The sequence below is a fragment of the Sander vitreus genome, chromosome 23, assembly GCF_031162955.1.
Source record: "Sander vitreus isolate 19-12246 chromosome 23, sanVit1, whole genome shotgun sequence".
Classification (NCBI taxonomy): domain Eukaryota; kingdom Metazoa; phylum Chordata; class Actinopteri; order Perciformes; family Percidae; genus Sander; species Sander vitreus.
Window position 1 is genome coordinate 23,940,638 of NC_135877.1, and position 20,379 is coordinate 23,961,016.

General features: G+C 41.4%; 2 protein-coding genes across 2 annotated transcripts; both read left to right on the forward strand.

The window, feature by feature from the left end:
• Positions 1–1,750: 1,750 nt before the first annotated feature.
• LOC144512297 (voltage-gated potassium channel regulatory subunit KCNG3-like) lies at positions 1,751–8,211 on the forward strand. Its single transcript, XM_078242963.1, has 2 exons — positions 1,751–2,346; positions 7,540–8,211. Exons 1-2 carry the CDS (start codon positions 1,751–1,753, stop codon positions 8,177–8,179), a joined length of 1,236 nt encoding a protein of 411 aa, XP_078099089.1. The 3' UTR covers positions 8,180–8,211.
• Positions 8,212–11,345: 3,134 nt separating this feature from the next.
• LOC144512298 (cytochrome c oxidase subunit 7A2-like, mitochondrial) lies at positions 11,346–19,991 on the forward strand. Its single transcript, XM_078242964.1, has 3 exons — positions 11,346–11,525; positions 18,849–18,983; positions 19,689–19,991. Exons 1-3 carry the CDS (start codon positions 11,454–11,456, stop codon positions 19,827–19,829), a joined length of 348 nt encoding a protein of 115 aa, XP_078099090.1. The 5' UTR covers positions 11,346–11,453; the 3' UTR covers positions 19,830–19,991.
• The last annotated feature ends 388 nt before the right edge of the window (positions 19,992–20,379 follow it).

Below are 20,379 nucleotides of genomic sequence, written 5' to 3' on the forward strand. Positions count from 1 at the left end.
ACATATACACATTTAAACATTTACATATACACATTTAGACATTTACACATATACACATTTAGACATTTACGCATTTATACATTTACACATTTACATATTTAGACATTTACACATTTACACATAAACACATTTAAACATTCAGACATTTACACATTTAGACAGTTACACATTTACATATTTAGACATTTAGACCTTTATACATACACATTTAGACATTTACATATTTATATATTTACACATTTACATATTTAGACATTCACACATTTACACATTTACACATTAACACATTAACACATTTAGAGATTTACATATTTAGACATTCACACATTTACACATATACACAATTTGACATTTACACATTTACACATTTACATATTTAGACATTCACACATTTACACATTTACACATTAACACATTTAGAGATTTACATATTTAGACATTCACACATTTACACATATACACATTTAGACATTTACACATTTACACATTTACATATTTAGACATTTACATATTTAGACATTACACATTTAGACATTTACACATTTACATATTTAGACATTTAGACCTTTATACATATACACATTTAGACATTTACATATTTATACATTTACACATTTACACATATACACATTTAGACATTTACACATTTACACATTTATACATTTACATATTTAGACATTTAGACCTTTATACATATACACATTTAGACATTTACATATTTAGACATTTACACATATAGACATTTACACATATACACATTTAGACATTTACACATATACACATTTACATATTTAGACATTCACACATTTACACATATACACATTAACACTAACACATTTAGACATTTACATATTTAGACATTCACACATTTACACATTTAGACATTTACACATTTAGACATTTACATATTTAGACATTTAGACATTTACACATTTACATATTTAGACATTTACACATTTAGACATTTACATATTTAGACATTTAGACCTTTATACATATACACATTTACATATTTAGACATTTACACATTTATACATTTACATATTTAGACATTCAGACATTTACACATTTAGACAGTTACACATTTACATATTTAGACATTTAGACCTTTATACATACACATTTAGACATTTACATATTTAGACATTTAGACCTTTATACATATACACATTTACACATTTAGACATTTACATATTTAGACATTTACACATTTAGACATTTACACATATACACATTTAGACATTTACACATTTACATATTTAGACATTTAAAAATAAACAAATTTAAACATTTACATATTTACATATTTATACATTTACATATTTAGACATATACACATTTAGACATTTACACATATACACATTTAAGCATATAGACATTAACACATTTACACATTTACACATATACACATATACACATTTACAGATTTAGACATTTACATATTTAGACATTTACACATTTAGACATTTACACATTTACATATTTAGACATTTACACATTTACACAATCACATTTAAACATTTACATAGTTAGACATTTACATATTTAGACATTTACACATATACATATTTAGAAATTTAGACATTTACAGATTTATATATTTAGACATTTTCACATTTACACATGCATTTAGCAGCCAGAGGTTTAATTAACAAAGGATAATATTTCAAATCAGCTTCAGAACATGAGTTTGGAAGCAGTTTGACATTTTAACAGTTGGTAACATTGGTCGGTGATTTTGTCCCAGAAGATGAAGTTTGGGAGCCGTCTCTGCACGCTGAACGTGGGCGGCCGCAGGTTCTTCTTCCCGGCAGAGCTGATGAAGCGGCTTCCTCTCAGCAGGCTCAGCCGGCTGCAGTGCTGCGTGTCTGAGAGTGAGCTGCTGGAGCTCTGCGACGACTACGACCGCGACAGCAACGAGTTTTTCTTTGACCGTCACTCGGAGGCTTTCAGCTTCATCATGCTGTACGTGCAACATGGGAAGCTGCGCTTCGTGCCGCACATGTGTGAGCTGTCCTTCTACAACGAAATGCTGTACTGGGGTCTGGAGAGCGCCGACCTGCAGCCGTGCTGCCAGCGCCGCCTCGACCACCGCATGTCAGAGTGCTGTGTCCACTTCTTCCCTGAGGAGGCGCCCCCGCGGGGCCCCTGGGACGAGCCGCGGTCAGAGGGGGCGCGGAGACGCTGGCTGGAGATGGTACGGAGGACATTCGAGGAGCCAACGTCCTCGCTCCTGGCTCAGATCCTTGCCTCCGTGTCCATGCTGTTCGTGGTCATCTCCATGGTGATGCTGTGTGCCAGCACCTTGCCGGACTGGAAAAGTGCAGAGACCCTGGACCAGCACAGGTAGGACACTGGTCAGTGTATGTTTTGGTCATTCGATTTTCATTTCAACAGGTATTGAAAAACAAAGAACTAATGGTTATTTGATTTTCATTTTAAAATACAAAATTAAAAATTGAAATACAAGGTGATGGGAGAAATTTAAACTATGCTTTGATTTTCATTTTCTATTTCATATAACAAAACATAAAATTACCTGTTTTTTCATATTCAGAGACCGAATGTGTATATGTGTCTGGATGTTGTCATTTCCAGTGCAACAGCGCCAGTGTACCAGTGTTGCTTTCAGCCCAGGCTAAAATTACTTTGGAAACCTATTCTCTTGATAATGTTTGGAGGGACTTTTATTTCATAATGTCACATTTATTTATTACCCTCTCTCCCTGCCTACATCTGACTCGGTGCTGGGTCTAATGTTAACCCCCTAACCAGGTTCGCTCCCTGGTGCTGACTGACTCTGGTCCGTCTGCAGAGCTTGTTAGGGAGGGTTGGTGAATGGCGGACCCAAAATGCAGAGACGGAAGCAGAGGATTTTTTTTTTTTAATAAACAAAAAAACATACAAAACCAAAGGAGTCCTGGAAAAGGCAGGTAAAAAAGGTAATCCAAAATAAAGTCCAAGTCAAAAATAAAATAACAGGAACACTAAGACTCACAGGGAAAACTAACAATCAAAATACAAACTGGAGACAAAAAACACACACAGGAATGCAAAACTGGCTACAAGACACACACAATGATCTGACACAGTACAAGGGGAACACAAAGACTAAATACACAGGGTAACGAAGTAACACAAGACAGGTGACACAAGGGCTGGGAAACAGGTGAAACACATTAGGGCTGGGCAGAACAATCAAAAAAGGCGGGAAAACACAAGACAAAGTAAAACCAGACTAGACAAGACAGAAAACCAAACTATCAAAATAAAACAGGAAACTGAGCAAAATACAGAACAGAAACAGACTACCAAAATAAGATAAAACACACCAACCCATAACAGAGCTGGCGTTACCCGCTCTAGCTAAGCTGGGAATCAGAGCAGCGCTCGTGTTTTATAACGTGCAAATAAATAGACAGAAATAAATAAAAGTCCCCTGAAATAAATAAAAGTAAAACATATGTATTCAGGCTATTGAAATATAATGACTAATGCATATGTTTATATGTATTGCCTCATTTATGTATTTCATGATGTAGGCTATTTCATCATAGCCATATTTATGTATATTTATGTAAAGAGGTGCAAAAAACTGATGATCAGTCGCTCGGGAAGTTAGGCTATAGTTTCCCTCAACTGCAGCCTGGTTTAAAGCAGAACTGGTCGGCTCCACCGGTGCTACTCATGGATGTAGTAGGAGAACGTGCTACTAACATCCGGTCTCAGAATATGAAAAAACATGGCATTTTTTCCATTTCTGTTTTCCAGTGATTACATTTTTTGTTATATGAAATAGAAAATGAAAATCGAAGCATGTTTTAAATTTTCACATTCCCTTTTGTCCATGAAAAGGAAAAAACGCCTTGTACTTCAATTTTAAATTTTGTATTTTAAAAAATGAAAATCAAATAACCATTTGTGTTTTTGTTTTTTAATACCTGTTAATGAAATGAAAATCGAATGACCAAAACATACACTGACCGACACGTCCCACAGACCCCGCGCCCGTCCTCTCTCGTACATCAGCTGATTTGTGTCGGCACTATGAGAGCGCTGAGGGCCGTGTAGCGAGGCGGATCGGTGAGTCATGAAACACAGCGCGTTCAAGCCAGGGAGCGCAGCTCGCTGGCCGGGGAAAACTAAATACTTTCACCCAGGAAATGCCTGTTCCTCGAAATGTTTTAATCCAAACCACCATCTTTTTGCCAAACTTAATTTAGTATTAATTTCGTCAGACGAGACGAGACAAAATGTATTTGTCAACGACCATTTTTTCCATGACTAAGACGAGACGATGACGAGACTGCACCAATGTCCAAAAACGCTGACTAGGACTAAATTAACGTGCATTATTGTTGACGAAAAAAGACGAGACTAAAATGTTTTGCATGAAATAAAAACTAAGATAAAATCTCTCTTCATTTTCATCATGAGATATAATGATCAACTGTTACTAAGGTTACTATGCTTGGGTACCGAGACCCGGTGATGATAATATAATAATTAACCACCGGTATCTACCGGACCAAATAGCAACGTGGATTTCGGTGCCACTTATTAAATGTCTGCTTCTCTCTGATGCTCCTGAACGGACGTGAGAGGCAACTGAAACATCGCTGCATGTGACGCTAGTTAACACTACACCTGGCAACAGGTAACGTTAGCCTACCGTTAGCTAGTAAACGCTACACCTGGCAGCAGGTAACGTTAGCTAGTTAACACTACACCTGGCAGCAGGTAACGTTAGCCTACTGTTAGCTAGTTAACACTACACCTGGCAGCAGGTAACGTTAGCCTACCGTTAGCTAGCAGCTGGATCAAACACGGTTAAAATGCTGACAGCTAAACGGTGTAAAGTGTGACTGTATTTCACTGGAGAGGATCCAACAGCGGGACGCAACAGTCTGCAGCTGACATCTGAAAAACAACACAGACGGTGCGTTCACTTGAAACTCGCCTTGCCAGCCTCGTGCTGCATTCAAAGTTATTGTAAAATACCTTTTTCTCATCCAGTGGTTGTTTTTGTCGTTTAACAGGAATTTACTGCTGAAATAAGAAAGAGGCTCCATATTTACATAACTTTATATAATTTATTTTTATTTAACTATTTGACTGAAATGGTTATCAGAAATAATTTATTTAAAAAAAGACTAAAACGTTTTGACTGAAACTTGACTAACAAAAAAAGATATGTGAACAACTAAATATGACTAAAACTAACAAGGACATTTGGCACAAGACTAAATAAAAAATAGGTGACAAAATTAACACTAACTTAACTAGTGATTTTGTTGCCTAAACTTAACTGTAATGTCCGCCAATCGACCGGCAGCCTGCAGTGCTTTGTTAACTCAACTAACGGCCGCTGATAGACGAAGAGATCATATGAACCGCTGTATACTCACACGATATATTATGAGAATGCATTATATAGAGGACAGAAAGTGTAGAACTATGTAACGTATAAATACGTATACCGTGTATATGTGTATATATGTATGTGTATATGTATATGTGTATATGTGTATGTATATGTGTATATGTGTATACCATGTATATGTGTATATGTGTATATGTGTATATATGTATATGTATATGTGTATATGTGTATATATGTATAAGTGAAGGTCCTGATTGGATCAGAGATATTTCAACAGTTTATCTTTGATATGAATGAGATTCTCAGAGAACTAACGCTGTAAATTACACCAGGAAACTAACCTGCTGCATTATTAAACATGTTAACGTTATGGTCCATTATTAAACATGTTAACGTTATGGTCCATTATTAAACATGTTAAGGTAGTGGTCCATTATTAAACATGTTAACGTTATGGTCCATTATTAAACATGTTAACGTTATGGTCCATTATTAAACATATTAACGTTGTGGTCCATTATTAAACATGTTAACGTTGTGGTCCATTATTAAACATGTTAAGGTAGTGGTCCATTATTAAACATGTTAACGTTATGGTCCATTATTAAACATGTTAACATTGTGGTCCATTATTAAACATATTAAGGTTATGGTCCATTATTAAACATATTAAGGTAGTGGTCCATTATTAAACATATTAACGTTGTGGTCCATTATTAAACATATTAACGTTGTGGTCCATTATTAAACATGTTAACGTTGTGGTCCATTATTAAACATGTTAAGGTTATGGTCCATTATTAAACATGTTAAGGTAGTGGTCCATTATTAAAGATGTTAAGGTAGTGGTCCATTATTAAAGATGTTAAGGTAGTGGTCCATTATTAAACATGTTAAGGTAGTGGTCCATTATTAAACATATTAACGTTGTGGTCCATTATTAAACATATTAACGTTATGGTCCATTATTAAACATATTAAGGTAGTGGTCCATTATTAAACATGTTAACGTTGTGGTCCATTATTAAACATATTAAGGTAGTGGTCCATTATTAAACATGTTAAGGTTATGGTCCATTATTAAACATGTTAAGGTAATGGTCCATTATTAAACATATTAACGTTGTGGTCCATTATTAAACATATTAAGGTAGTGGTCCATTATTAAAGATGTTAAGGTAGTGGTCCATTATTAAACATATTAAGGTAGTGGTCCATTATTAAACATATTAAGGTTATGGTCCATTATTAAACATGTTAAGGTAGTGGTCCATTATTAAACATATTAACGTTATGGTCCATTATTAAACATATTAACGTTATGGTCCATTATTAAACATATTAAGGTAGTGGTCCATTATTAAACATATTAAGGTAGTGGTCTATTATTGAACATATTAACGTTGTGGTCCATTATTAAACATATTAAGGTTATGGTCCATTATTAAACATATTAACGTTATGGTCCATTATTAAACATATTAAGGTTATGGTCCATTATTAAACATATTAACGTTATGGTCCATTATTAAACATATTAACGTTATGGTCCATTATTAAACATATTAACGTTATGGTCCATTATTAAACATATTAAGGTAGTGGTCCATTATTAAACATATTAAGGTAGTGGTCCATTATTAAACATATTAAGGTAGTGGTCCATTATTAAACATGTTAACGTTATGGTCCATTATTAAACATATTAACGTTATGGTCCATTATTAAACATATTAAGGTAGTGGTCCATTATTAAACATATTAAGGTAGTGGGCCATTATTAAACATGTTAACGTTATGGTCCATTATTAAACATATTAAGGTAGTGGGCCATTATTAAACATATTAACGTTATGGTCCATTATTAAACCCTTCTCTCTTCAGAGCAGACGGTTTACCTAAAAACAGACGTCTGTCTCCTAACTTCAGATCTGTTTATCCTGACAGAGTGATGATGTCATCATCACTCTAACGCTAAAATACATTTGAATGAAGATTTATTTGAATCTGAAAATAGTTTTTTTCAAACCCAACATAGTATTTAGAGTATGTATGTAATTTGACTCTGTGTCTGATTGGCTGTCTGCCCTCCCCCCCCTCTATCTGATTGGCTGTCTCCCCCTCTCTCTCTCTGATTGGCTGTGTCTCTTTTGCAGGGTCATTGAGGCGGTGTGCATTGGTTGGTTCACGACGGAGTGCATTGTGCGTTTCCTCGTGTCTCGGGATAAATGTGAGTTTGTCCGTCGCCCTCTGAACGTCATCGACCTGCTCGCCATCACGCCGTACTACGTGTCTGTTGCCGTGACGATGCTGACGGGGGAGAACTCCACGCTGCAGCGGGCGGGCGTCACGTTGCGCGTTCTGCGCATCATGCGCATCTTCTGGCTCATCAAGCTGGCTCGCCACTTCCTGGGTCTGCAGACGCTCGGCCTCACGCTGCGTCGCTGCCACCGCCAGATGGCCACGCTGCTCGTCTTCATCGGCGTCGCCATGGCGATCTTCAGCGCGCCGGCCCAGCTGCTGGAGCACGGCCTGGACCCGGAGGCCGGGAACCAGGCCTACGCCAGCATCCCCGCCGCCTGCTGGTGGGTCATCATCTCCATGACGACGGTGGGGTACGGGGACATGTTCCCGGTCACCGTGGCGGGCCGCGTCCTGGGCGGCGTCTGCGTGGTCAGCGGCATCGTGCTGCTGGCGCTGCCGATCACCTTCATCTACCACAGCTTCATCCAGACCTACAGCGAGCTCACGCTGAGGGCCGCGCGTCATCACAGGGCCGCAGCGAGCTCACGCTGAGGGCCTCACGCCATCACAGGGCCGCAGCTTGAGACACACACACAGAGACACACACACACACACACACACAGAGACACACACACACACACACACACACACTGCTGCAGAGGTCACCTAAAGCCTCTGACACACCAACCTGATAACCGGCCGTCTGACAGTCTGGCGAGGTCGGTGACTCCAGTCTGGTCGGTGTGCTCCGTGCCGTCGTCCGTCAGAGGGGCCGTCAGCCTTCATTTGGGCTGATTGGACATGTATAATCGGGAATGCGGGCACTGCCGGCAGTCAGACTCAATGACCCATCTGATTGGTGGAGAGCTAACCAGGAAACGGGGAGCAGTATGAGCGTGACTAGAGTCTCTCAACATCTGATGAACATCTGTTAAACTGACCTTTGTTGATCTGAAATGAAGACAGATTCAGCAACTGCACGGCCTATTGCTCTCTTAAAGGGGTGATAGAATGCAAAACCCATTTTACCTTGTCATAGTGTAATAACGACAGTTCGGTGGGTGAATAGGACATACATAGAAGCTCAAAACCCCATTGATACCCCTATCCTCTGCAAATCTCACATTTTGAAACTGCCACTGAAAACGGGCGAATCTGAACAAAGCTGAAAGTTGACGTAACCATCTCAACTCCGATTGAAGGGACAGCAGCTAACGAAATCCCTAATGTTCACTAAAATGCATGAAATTGAAATTGGACACCATTGTTAGCTGTATAAGACCTTGGGGTAGATGTTATATACGTGGCGTCGGCAGCTGGCAGCTAGCCAGCTCTGCGGAGCCCCGAGCCCCGGTCGTCCAGTAACCCAGAAACGGAAACAGAAAATTTTCAGCCCAACCAATGTTACATACCCTATTAGGAGACCTTAAGGAACAGTGTTAGATACCCTATATAATCACTCTATCACCCCTTTAAAATGTTTTCAGAAACACGTTACGGTGAACTATTTTAGGACAATATCAGATCGTATTCTGAACGAGACGCCATGACAGTCTGGCTCTGAATTTCTGGAGCAGCCAGACCCACGTGACGCGTTCGTCCAATCAGCTGCCGGTTTTCATTTTTTGGGCGACAATCCAGATTAGCGCCGCCTGCTGTTATGGAGACGTATTACGTCTCGTGTCTTCGGTGTGTTCTGAGGAACTTTCTGGACCGACTTGGGGAGACTGATCAGTCCCACTGGCTTTACTGCTGACGGCCGGCGTCTGGTTGGTGGGTCGGGGTTACTTGCCCATCGATGCTTCCAGGAACCTTCTAGTTTCCTTCTTTCCTTCTCTAAGACTCAAATCTTTACGGCTGTTTTTGTATAAAATGGACAAACTTTTAAATACATAAACCTTTAAATATTCTGGTTTAATGCTTCCAGGAACCTTTTAGTTTTATTAGTGAAATAAAGTAAATAAACTCTTTTTGTGTTCGTGTTTCCTTTGTGTTCCCTCCTGACCCTAACCCTGACCCTAACCCCCCTAACCCTCCTAACCCTAACCCTGACCTAACCCCCCTAACCCTGACCCTAACCCTCGCCCCCTACAGGACGCTCAGCTGTCTGCACGGTTTCCACAGCAACAGGAGACTCAGAGACAGGAAGTGTTGGAAACATTTGGGTTTTGAATGTCAGGACGGCTGAAGTGTGAATCATCTCTCTCCTCTCACTGTGGTGTCAAATACTGCAGTTAAAATCACGACTACGCTCTGTCTTTCTGGATTTAGTTCCCACACAGCCGTCTGTGGAAACTAAATCTTTCAGGTCGTTTATATTTACACACACACACACACACTCACTCACTCACTCACTCACTCACTCACTCACTCACTCACATACACACACACACACACACACACACACACACACACACACACACACACACACACACACACACACACACACACACACACACACACACACCTCACTCACACACACACACACACACACAGACACACACAGACAGACACACACACACACACACACACACACACACTCACTCACCTCACACACACACACACACACACACACACACACACACACACACACACACACACACACACACACTCACACACACACCCACACGCGCACATACACACACACACACACACACACACACACACACACACACTTTGACTTAAGTTTTAATCAGGTTTGCATGTATCCCAATGTATTCCATATTGTAATATGTTATTGAGGTCATGGTGAGAGAGTTGGAGCCCTGTACATGTGAGAGGATGTAGTTGTTGGGGGATAACAGGAAAGGGGCCCTGATAAGTATATGTCCTGGTAAATATGTATTCTGTCATTCTACAGTTAAATAACGAGTTAGACACAGTTAACCTATGACCTTGGAGAGGCCTACAGGAACCCCACGTTTAACAGTGTATGAGAACATATGTTGTTATGATATTAGCAGAGGGGCCCTAGAACAAAAGTGACTCTGTTCATCCTGGTCCATGTATAGGACACTTGAGGTTGACCTTTATCTCAACTCATACATACACCCTCCCACTAAAATGCACAGAATATATACTGTGTGATAACTGCAGAACGGTACAGCGACAAATGTTGAAGATTGGGTCGGTCGTCTCTCCAGATGTCCATGGAGTCTGTAAACTGATGCTGGAATCTTTGATGTAATAAACCTTTTATAATCAGCAACAGTGTCAACGGAGTTCCTTCTCCACACATCAGCAACGCAGTGCTGCAACTAAATATACAACACTCACACTCACACACACACACACACACACACACACACACACACACACACACACACACACACACACACACACACACACACACACACACACACACACACACACACACACACACACACACACACACACACACACACACACACACACACACACACACACACACACACACACACACACACACACACACACACACACACACACACACACACACACACACACACACACACACACAGAGACACACACACACACACTCACACACACAGAGACACACACACACACACACACACACACACACACACAAAATACTTGAGTGAGGTAGCTGAAGTAATACTGAAGTACAGTACTGGAGTAAATGTACTTACAGCCCTGTATAAACCGCAGTGCTGTTGTTTTTATTCCGCTCAGGCAGAAGTCACGGCCTCCCGCCGCGGGTCCTTCCGCACCGCTCTGACGTCATCACGCAGACGGAGGATCGTCGTCAACAGCAGTTAGCGCTGTGTCCGAGCTAACAGGTTAAATAGTCTCCAGCGGTGTCCCCGGTGTTTCCGGTGTCCACGAGATGTTCTTCAAACTGAACGGAGTGACGCAGCGGCTCACCGGAGTTCCCGCCGCCGCCGCGTGCAGCCCGCAGGTCAGACAGCACCTCGACCTTGTTAGCTCCGTATGCCAATGCTAATGCTGATGCTAGCATGGTTTCACTATTAAATAACTCCGCGGGCTAATACACGGTCATAATAATATAATCTCTGTATGAACTGTCAGGCCCGGGCAACATACGGGACGTTTAAAATAGTTTGAGTTAGGTATTTTATTGTGAAACCTCTCAGAGGAAGTTACAGTAAACAGAGAGCTTTTATTGTGAAGGAACGTGTTGGTGTTGAATTTAAAAAAAAATTTATTAACATATAATTAATAACCTCGTCTTCAACTGCTCGTCTGTTCTTGGCCAGATCACCACCAAACCTCCTGAGAAACTTCCCCAACTCATATTTTAGGAGCTCCCAATTTGTCCCATAAGCTTTCTGAGAGTTTGCTTTATTCCAAAAGTTTTCAATCAATTCTTTGACTCTTCGTTTGACCTGATCATGTTCAAGGAGGGAACTATTCCGTTTCCAAAATGAGGCTTTTGGGCCAGAGGACTGATCCGAGGACAGAGTTATTGAAATCGCTTTGTGATCGGTCAATGGAGTGTTACTGATATTGACTGAAATGTTGTTCTTCGTTAAACATCTGGAAACTAACCAGTAGTCAATTCTGGATTGTCTTGACCAGTCCTTATTGGACCAGGTATACTGTCTGTCATTTGGAAACTGTTCCCTCCAAACATCAACCAGGTCCAAGTTATCCATGAGACAATTGAACACGAGTTAGGAGACCCTGACCTCCTTGGTGGCTGTCTGTCTATATATTAATCATCGCTATAAATCTCCTCCCACAACTAAAGTAAGGGTATTTGGTCAACCAGTGTGATATTTTATCCTCTATGGTATCAAGAAGCATGTTATGCTCCACAGAGGAGTTATATCCATATATGTTTATAATGACTATTGTATGATTCTTTTTGGTAATTACCATTATGAGGAAATGCCGTGAAGAATCTAAGTCAGTATTTTGAATGTTTCCATTAAAATTGTACGTAAAGATTCCTACACCAGCAGAGCTCTGATCCATGTGCTAACCAGATGTTGTCTCCCCACTGTGACCTCCAAAAATTGCAATCATTGGCTGTTGAGTGACATTCTTGAAAAAAAAAAAAATCTGTGTTATTTTTCTTTGCAAACAGAAACAGAGCCTTGCGTTTCACACTATTTTTAAGACCCCTGGCATTAATAGACATTAAGGACAAAGACATAGAACAATATCAGGTAAAAATACACAATATTCTCTCTAAACACTTAGTTAGAAAGTTGTGGTAAACTCTGCAATAGAAAAAGCCCCTAGCAAAAGACCATGGGCATGTAGGTACATTCTGTATAAATATGTTGAGAACTCTACCCCAAAAATAAAGCTATGTCCTTTGAGGAAAATATTTAGAGACATTTTTTCTCCAAGTAGGCTATAAAAGAGCCGTTAACCTGACAATTTACTGAATTTTAAAGTATAGTTACAAGAGCCATACGTAACTTTAATTAATTACCTAGCATATTTTTACACAAAAAAGGAAATAATATTTAATTCTGTCTTTTTTAACTTGTGTTTTTTATCGGTACCCTTCATTTTTCTGTTCTACCCACCTTTTCTGAGGTCCTAACCATAAAACGATATTCAGCATTGAGAGCATTACATCTAAACTTGAAAACAAAACGGCCCATATGTCCATCTACAGATGACCCATATTCATGTCATCCAATCAGTGGAGAGTTGCTACCATTCATACAACTCATAGTAGGTTCTAGCAACTTTACAGTATATAGTAGAGTACTGTATAAACTATTCACACTAGCAAAAGTAGAAACTAATATGTAGATAACCTTGGGTGAGTTTGTAAATACAGTAGGTAAATCCTTTGAACATTTTTTTTTATTTTGTTTGTGAATTAGACCATTTTATTTTTTAGATTATTAATTTTTTTATACATTTTTTTAATCCAGATTTTTGTTGTTGTTTAGTGTTTACAGTAGAACTTGGCTGGCAGTTTTTCTTTCTTTTTTTTTGGTATTCCTGAGATGAATAATCCACCCAGAGGTAGAGCAGATATCATTAAAGGTCATGACCACAGTAAATCTGTTATCCAAGCCTGCTCTTACCTTAGATAAGACTCACATGTGCAAGCCTACGCATATAGAGCAGCTCAGAGGCCTCGCTTACATGTCATTCACTGTGACCCTTTTACCATCAATATGTGCGAAATGTCCTCTGAAGCCTGCTTTCTTCCCCTCCTTCCTCGCCTGTTCGACCAGCGGCCACAATTTGAGTACCTTGAGTACGGTCGATGTTCTGGCATCCTTCTAAATCTTGTCCCTGTGGGTTCGTGATAGAAACTGCACAATGATACGGCGGTTGGAACGTGCCTCTCCTGAGCGGGGTCCCAGTCTGTGAGCGATGTCCACGGAAAAGGCCAGTTGGTCTGCGATGTCTGGTGAGACCTGGCTGAGTAGGTCCACCAGAAGTTTTTTTACATTTTCTCCTGCTTGTTCCTTGACCCCAGCGACATGTAGATTCCACCTCATCTTGTAATTATCAGGTTCATTGCACCTGTCACGGAGCACAAAGTTTTCTTTCTCCAGGAATCCAACTTTTTTTCTCTAGGGTTTCAACTTTGTCTGTTGCTTCTTTTATTTGTTTCCCCATATATTGCATAGTGTCAGTGACACTTTTTATGGAGCAAGTATTCTCTTTAACTGTCGCTTCCAAAGACTGCAACCTCCTCAGTGACTCTTCTTACATCTTTTCAACCCTCTCCATTACTGTTAGCAGAACAGAAATGGACACAGACTGACCTTCGTTATCATCAATTGTTTTACTTCTCTTGGTGGCTTCGGCGCATTTGGCAATGTGTGTGCGCTGTGTTCGAGCCCTCCTGCTCCGGTAAAGTTACCTCCATCTCGCCTTCTTGGCGTATGAGTGCATTACGCTGCTAATATCTTCCTCTTTGTCCATTTTTCAAGAATATGTGGGTCAACCGAGGGCTACTGGCCGAACAGAAGAAGTAACAGTCCGTTCCGTTTGTAAAGTTAGCCGTTAGCTAGCTAGCTAGGTTATCAGAAAGTGGTTTGCATTAGCCACTACCTTTTAGCCAGTTTTCAAAAAGCCAAAAAAGTAAGGAAACATGTAGAAAAATATCTTCTTCAAGAAGTCTCAGAGTTGTGAAGTATTAGGATAGCATTTGAAAGCCCTCAATTCATGTTAACTGTTAAAAAAAAAAAAACGAGGTTTGCTACTTCATATTGCAGAGCGACAACAGAGTAATGTTACGGCGACGCCATCTTGCCGTCCTCTCTCCCGTGTTGGTGTTGAATAACGTGAGACGTGCTGTGCCCAGTGTCTCCAGTCATGTATTAATCAACTACGTCAGCAGCCAGGTAGCATGTAGTCTTGAGTTGATCTCAACCAACTGGTTACCTGGGTTTAGTTTAGAAAATACTAGGGCTGTCAGCATTAACGCGTTAATCGTATTAATCGCATGCCGCCATTTATTAATTTATTTTCACTTCACTCGGCTTTGCTTCGCAGCAATAGATATGAGATGCCACCTGAAAATCACCAGTAATGTTTTTGTGATTGTGTGATGAATCTGGCAGCGAGAGGCAGCAACAGCTGCTGCTGTTAGGTAGACACAATATACGGAAACCAGTTAGTGTAGAAACCAGTTAGTGTAGAAACCAGTTAGTGTGGAAACCAGTTAGTGTGGAAACCAGTTAGTGTGGAAACCAGTTAGTGTGGAAACCAGTTAGTGTAGAAACCAGTTAGTGTAGTTAGTGTGGAAACCAGTTAGTGTAGAAACCAGTTAGTGTGGAAACCAGTTAGTGTGGAAACCAGTTAGTGGAAACCAGTTAGTGTGTAAACCAGTTAGTGGAAACCAGTTAGTGTGGAAACTAGTTAGTGTCGTTAGTGTGGAAACCAGTTAGTGTGGAAACCAGTTAGTGTAGTGTGGAAACCAGTTAGTGTGGAAACCAGTTAGTGTGGAAACCAGTTAGTGTGGAAACCAGTTAGTGTAGAAACCAGTTAGTGTAGAAACCAGTTAGTGTAGTGTGGAAACCAGTTAGTGTAGAAACCAGTTAGTGTGGAAACCAGTTAGTGTAGAAACCAGTTAGTGTGGAAACCAGTTAGTGTAGAAACCAGTTAGTGTAGTTAGTGTGGAAACCAGTTAGTGTAGAAACCAGTTAGTGGAAACCAGTTAGTGTGGAAACTAGTTAGTGTCGTTAGTGTGGAAACCAGTTAGTGTGGAAACCAGTAAGTGTGGAAACCAGTACGTGTGGTAACCAGTTAGTGTGGAAACTAGTTAGTGTAGTTAGTGTGGAAACCAGTAAGTGTAGTTAGTGTAGTAACCAGTTAGTGTAGAAACCAGTAGGGACACCACACCGGCAGGGCTAGATTCACTGAACAACAACCTGTAAATGGGACATTTCAGATGTCCAGAATCCATCACTTCATTCATTCATTATTATAGTTTAATTATTTCAGGAATTACAGTCAGGTCCATAAATGTTGGGACATCGACACAATTCTAATCTTTTTGGCTCTATACACCACCACAATGGAGTTGAAATGAAACGAACAAGATGTGCTTTAACTGCAGACTTTCAGCTTTAATTTGAGGGTATTTACATCCAAATCAGGTGAACGGTGTAGGAATTACAACAGTTTGTATATGTGCCTCCCACTTTTTAAGGGACCAAAAGTAATGGGACAGATTAACAATCATAAATCAAACTTTCACTTTTTAATACTTGGTTGCAAATCCTTTGCATTCAATTCCAGCCTGAAGTCTGGAAGGCATAGACATCACCAGACGCTGGGTTTCATCCCTGGTGATGCTCTGCCAGGCCTCTACTGCAACTGTCTTCAGTTCCTGCTTGTTCTTGGGGCATTTTCCCTTCAGTTTTGTCTTCAGCAAGTGAAATGCATGCTCAATCGGATTCAGGTCAGGTGATTGACTTGGCCATTGCATAACATTCCACTTCTTTCCCTTAAAAAACTCTTTGGTTGCTTTCGCAGTATGCTTCGGGTCATTGTCCATCTGCACTGTGAAGCACCATCCAATGAGTTCTGAAGCATTTGGCTGAATATGAGCAGATAATATTGCCCGAAACACTTCAGAATTCATCCTGCTGCTTTTGTCAGCAGTCACATCATCAATAAATACAAGAGAAGCAGTTCCATTGGCAGCCATACATGCCCACGCCATGACACTACCACCACCATACTTCACTGATGAGGTGGTATGCTTTGGATCATGAGCAGTTCCTTTCCTTCTCCATACTCTTCTCTTCCCATCACTCTGGTACAAGTTGATCTTTGTCTCATCTGTCCATAGGATGTTGTTCCAGAAATGTGAAGGCTTTTTTTAGATGTTGTTTGGCAAACTCTAATCTGGCCTTCCTGTTTTTTGAGGCTCACCAATGGTTTACATCTTGTAGTGAACCCTCTGTATTCACTCTGGTGAAGTCTTCTCTGATTGTTGACTTTGACACACATACACCTACCTCCTGGAGAGTGTTCTTGATCTGGCCAACTGTTGTGATGGTGTTTTCTTCACCAGGGAAAGTATTCTTCGGTCATCCACCACAGTTGTTTTCTGTGGTCTTCCGGGTCTTTTGGTGTTGCTGAGCTCACCGGTGCGTTCTTTCTTTTAAGAATGTTCCAAACAGTTGATTTGGCCACACCTAATGTTTTTACTATCTCTCTGATGGGTTTGTTTAGATTTTTCAGCCTAATGATGGCTTGCTTCACTGATAGTGACAGCTCTTTGGATCTCATATTGAGAATTGACAGCAACAGATTCCAAATGTAAATAGCACACTTGAAATGAACTCTGGACCTTTTATCTGCTCCTTGTAAATGGGATAATGAGGGAATAACACACACCTGGCCATGGAACAGCTGAGCAGCCAATTGTCCCATTACTTTTGGTCCCTTAAAAAGTGGGAGGCACATATACAAACTGTTGTAATTCCTACACCGTTCACCTGATTTGGATGTAAATACCCTCAAATTAAAGCTGAAAGTCTGCAGTTAAAGCACATCTTGTTCGTTTCATTTCAACTCCATTGTGGTGGTGTATAGAGCCAAAAAGATTAGAATTGTGTCGATGTCCCAATATTTATGGACCTGACTGTATGTATGACATATTTTTGAATTACTTGTCAACTGGACGAACTCCTTACCCCAAGTGAAGGAGTTCAAGTACCTTGGGGTCTTGTTCGCGAGTGAGGGGACAATGGAGCGGGAGATTGGTCGGAGAATCAGCACAGCAGGTGCGGTATTACATTCAATTTATCGCACCGTTGTGACGAAAAGAGAGCTGAGCCAGAAGGCAAAGCTCTCAATCTACCGGTCAGTTTTTGTTCCTACCCTCACCTATGGTCATGAAGGCTGGGTCATGACCGAAAGAACAAGATCCAGGGTACAAGTGGCCGAAATGGGTTTCCTCAGGAGGGTAACTGGCGTCTCCCTTAGAGATAGGGTGAAAAGCTCAGTTATCCGTGAGGAGCTCGGAGTAGAGCCGCTGCTCCTTCGCGTCGAAAGGAGCCAGTTGAGGTGGTTCGGGCATCTGGTAAGGATGCCCCCTGGAGGCCTCCCTAGGGAGGTGTTCCAGGCACGGCCAGCTGGGAGGAGGCCTCGGGGGAGACCCAGGACTAGGTGGAGGGACGTCCAGCTGGGAGGAGGCCTCGGGGGAGACCCAGGACTAGGTGGAGGGACGTCCAGCTGGGAGGAGGCCTCGGGGGAGACCCAGGACTAGGTGGAGGGACGTCCAGCTGGGATGAGGTCTCAGGGAAGACCCAGGACTAGGTGGAGGGATTATATCTCTAACCTGGCCTGGGAACGCCTCGGGATTCCCCAGTCGGAGCTGGTTAATGTGGCTCGGGAAAGGGAAGTTTGGGGTCCCCTGCTGGAGCTGCTACCCCCGCGACCCGATACTGGATAAGCAGACGAAGATGGAAGGATGGATGGATATTTTTGAATTTGCATTTTTGCAAAGATTTCATGTACCCCCATGTGAGAACCACTGGTCTAGACCATAATAACCCCTCGGTTACATATGTTTATATTTATCAGTTATTAATCTAATGTTTCAGTACTTCATCATTCAGTCAGATAATGATTATTAACCTGATCAGCTGTGATTTATTAAATTCATATCTCTCTCTCTCCCCTTGTCTCTCCCTCTCTCTCTCTCTCTCTCTCTCTCTCTCTCCCTGTCTGTGTCTCTGTCTTTGTCTCTCTCTCTCTCTCTCCCTGTCTGTCTCTCTGTCTTTGTCTCTCTCTGTCTCTCTACCTGTCTGTCTCTCAGGGGCTGCGTCCAGGTGTCCCCCCTGCCCGTCCTCCTCCCATCTTTGCGTCTCCGACCAAACTGGTGTCTGAAGCAGGAAGTCATGTGGAGTACCTGGGGCCCAACCGAGTCTCCCACCTGCAGACACTCTTCCAGGTAACTCTGATGTCATCGTGATGTCATCCAGGTAACTCTGTGATGTCATCATGATGTGATGTTTCTCAGAATCCCTGCATCTACCTGTAAATCCCCTCATTGGTACGATCAGGTAGATTTACATATCTGTTGGGGGTTTGGTATCTTTCTGGGCCGGGCTGGGTAGAGGTCACCAGAGGTCACCAGAGGCAGCATCACCCTCGCTCACAGGAAGCCGCGGGGGGCGTGGACCGCCATCCCGTATCCGTCTTCGCTAGAGGGACCGAAACAAATACCTTGACAAATGAGATAGGGCCGACAGATTTTTGGGTTCATAAAATGTCCCCAAACCCATGAATGTGTCAGCCTGGATGCCAGCCGAACTAAGCCCCGCCCACACGCCATGAATATGGAACATTACTCCAGACCTTCCTGGAATCATGTGTTACGAAGTCGGTGGTATGGTTAATTACAGATACACACACACACACACAGACACACACACACACAGAGACACACACACACACACCAGCTCACTAGTATAACATTAGACCACTTACGTAGACTACGGAGAAAGTTCTGCTGGAGCAGAACCAGAAACCAAGCTGCAAAGTGATGATGTAATAAACCCCCCACTCTCAGAGGGTTAGTGTGATGATATAATAACCCCCCTTCTCTCTCTCATAGGGTTAGTGTGATGATGTAATAATCCCCCCTCTCTCTCAGAGGTCAGACGGCGTGCCGGTCCATCTGAAGGGGGGGGTGCTGGACCGCTTGCTGTACCGGAGCACCATGGGTCTGACTGTGGGGGGGGCGCTGTACTGCCTGGTGGCGCTCTACATCGCCACCCAGCCCCGCAACAAGTGATGCTACTGCTGCACTGTGATTGGACGAGGAACCCAGCCCCGCAACAAGTGATGCTGCTGCTGCGCTGTGATTGGAAGAGGAGGAGTTTAAACAGAGCTCTGCAGGAAACAAACACTTTGTACAGAAAATATTATTAATAAAGTTTGTTTTGTTGTAAATGAATCTGTCGTCGGTGTTCATGTTTTAAATAAATAGCCCAGCACAGAGTCTGCGCACGCAGACGTTTCTACAGATTTTAAACAAATTAAAAATATTAAAATCTCAGAATGTCTCCTCCCCCAAACCGAAAAACAGTGGGCTCCGTTCTGCAGGTTCGTGGTCCATTTCTTGATGATAAATCAGGTAATCTTGTGTGATGTCAGCGTGTTAAATATGAATCAGAATCAGAAAGGGTTTTATTGCCATGTACGTTTTTTAACACATACAAGGAATTAGTTTTGGTGTTGTTGGTGCACGTCACACATTCTTTAGATGGAATATTAAACAATATAAGTATAGGTACAAACTAAGTATATTTACACAGTATGTATTAAGTTGAAAATGAACAAAT

Coding starts and splice junctions, on each gene's coding strand:
- LOC144512297 (XM_078242963.1), top strand. CDS start 1,751: ATGAAGTTTGGGAGCCGTCTCTGCACGCTGAACGTGGGCGGCCGCAGG. Junction 2,347..7,539: donor GAGACCCTGGACCAGCACAG/GTAGGACACTGG, acceptor TCTCTTTTGCAG/GGTCATTGAGGCGGTGTGCA.
- LOC144512298 (XM_078242964.1), top strand. CDS start 11,454: ATGTTCTTCAAACTGAACGGAGTGACGCAGCGGCTCACCGGAGTTCCC. Junction 11,526..18,848: donor CCGCCGCGTGCAGCCCGCAG/GTCAGACAGCAC, acceptor TCTGTCTCTCAG/GGGCTGCGTCCAGGTGTCCC. Junction 18,984..19,688: donor ACCTGCAGACACTCTTCCAG/GTAACTCTGATG, acceptor CCTCTCTCTCAG/AGGTCAGACGGCGTGCCGGT.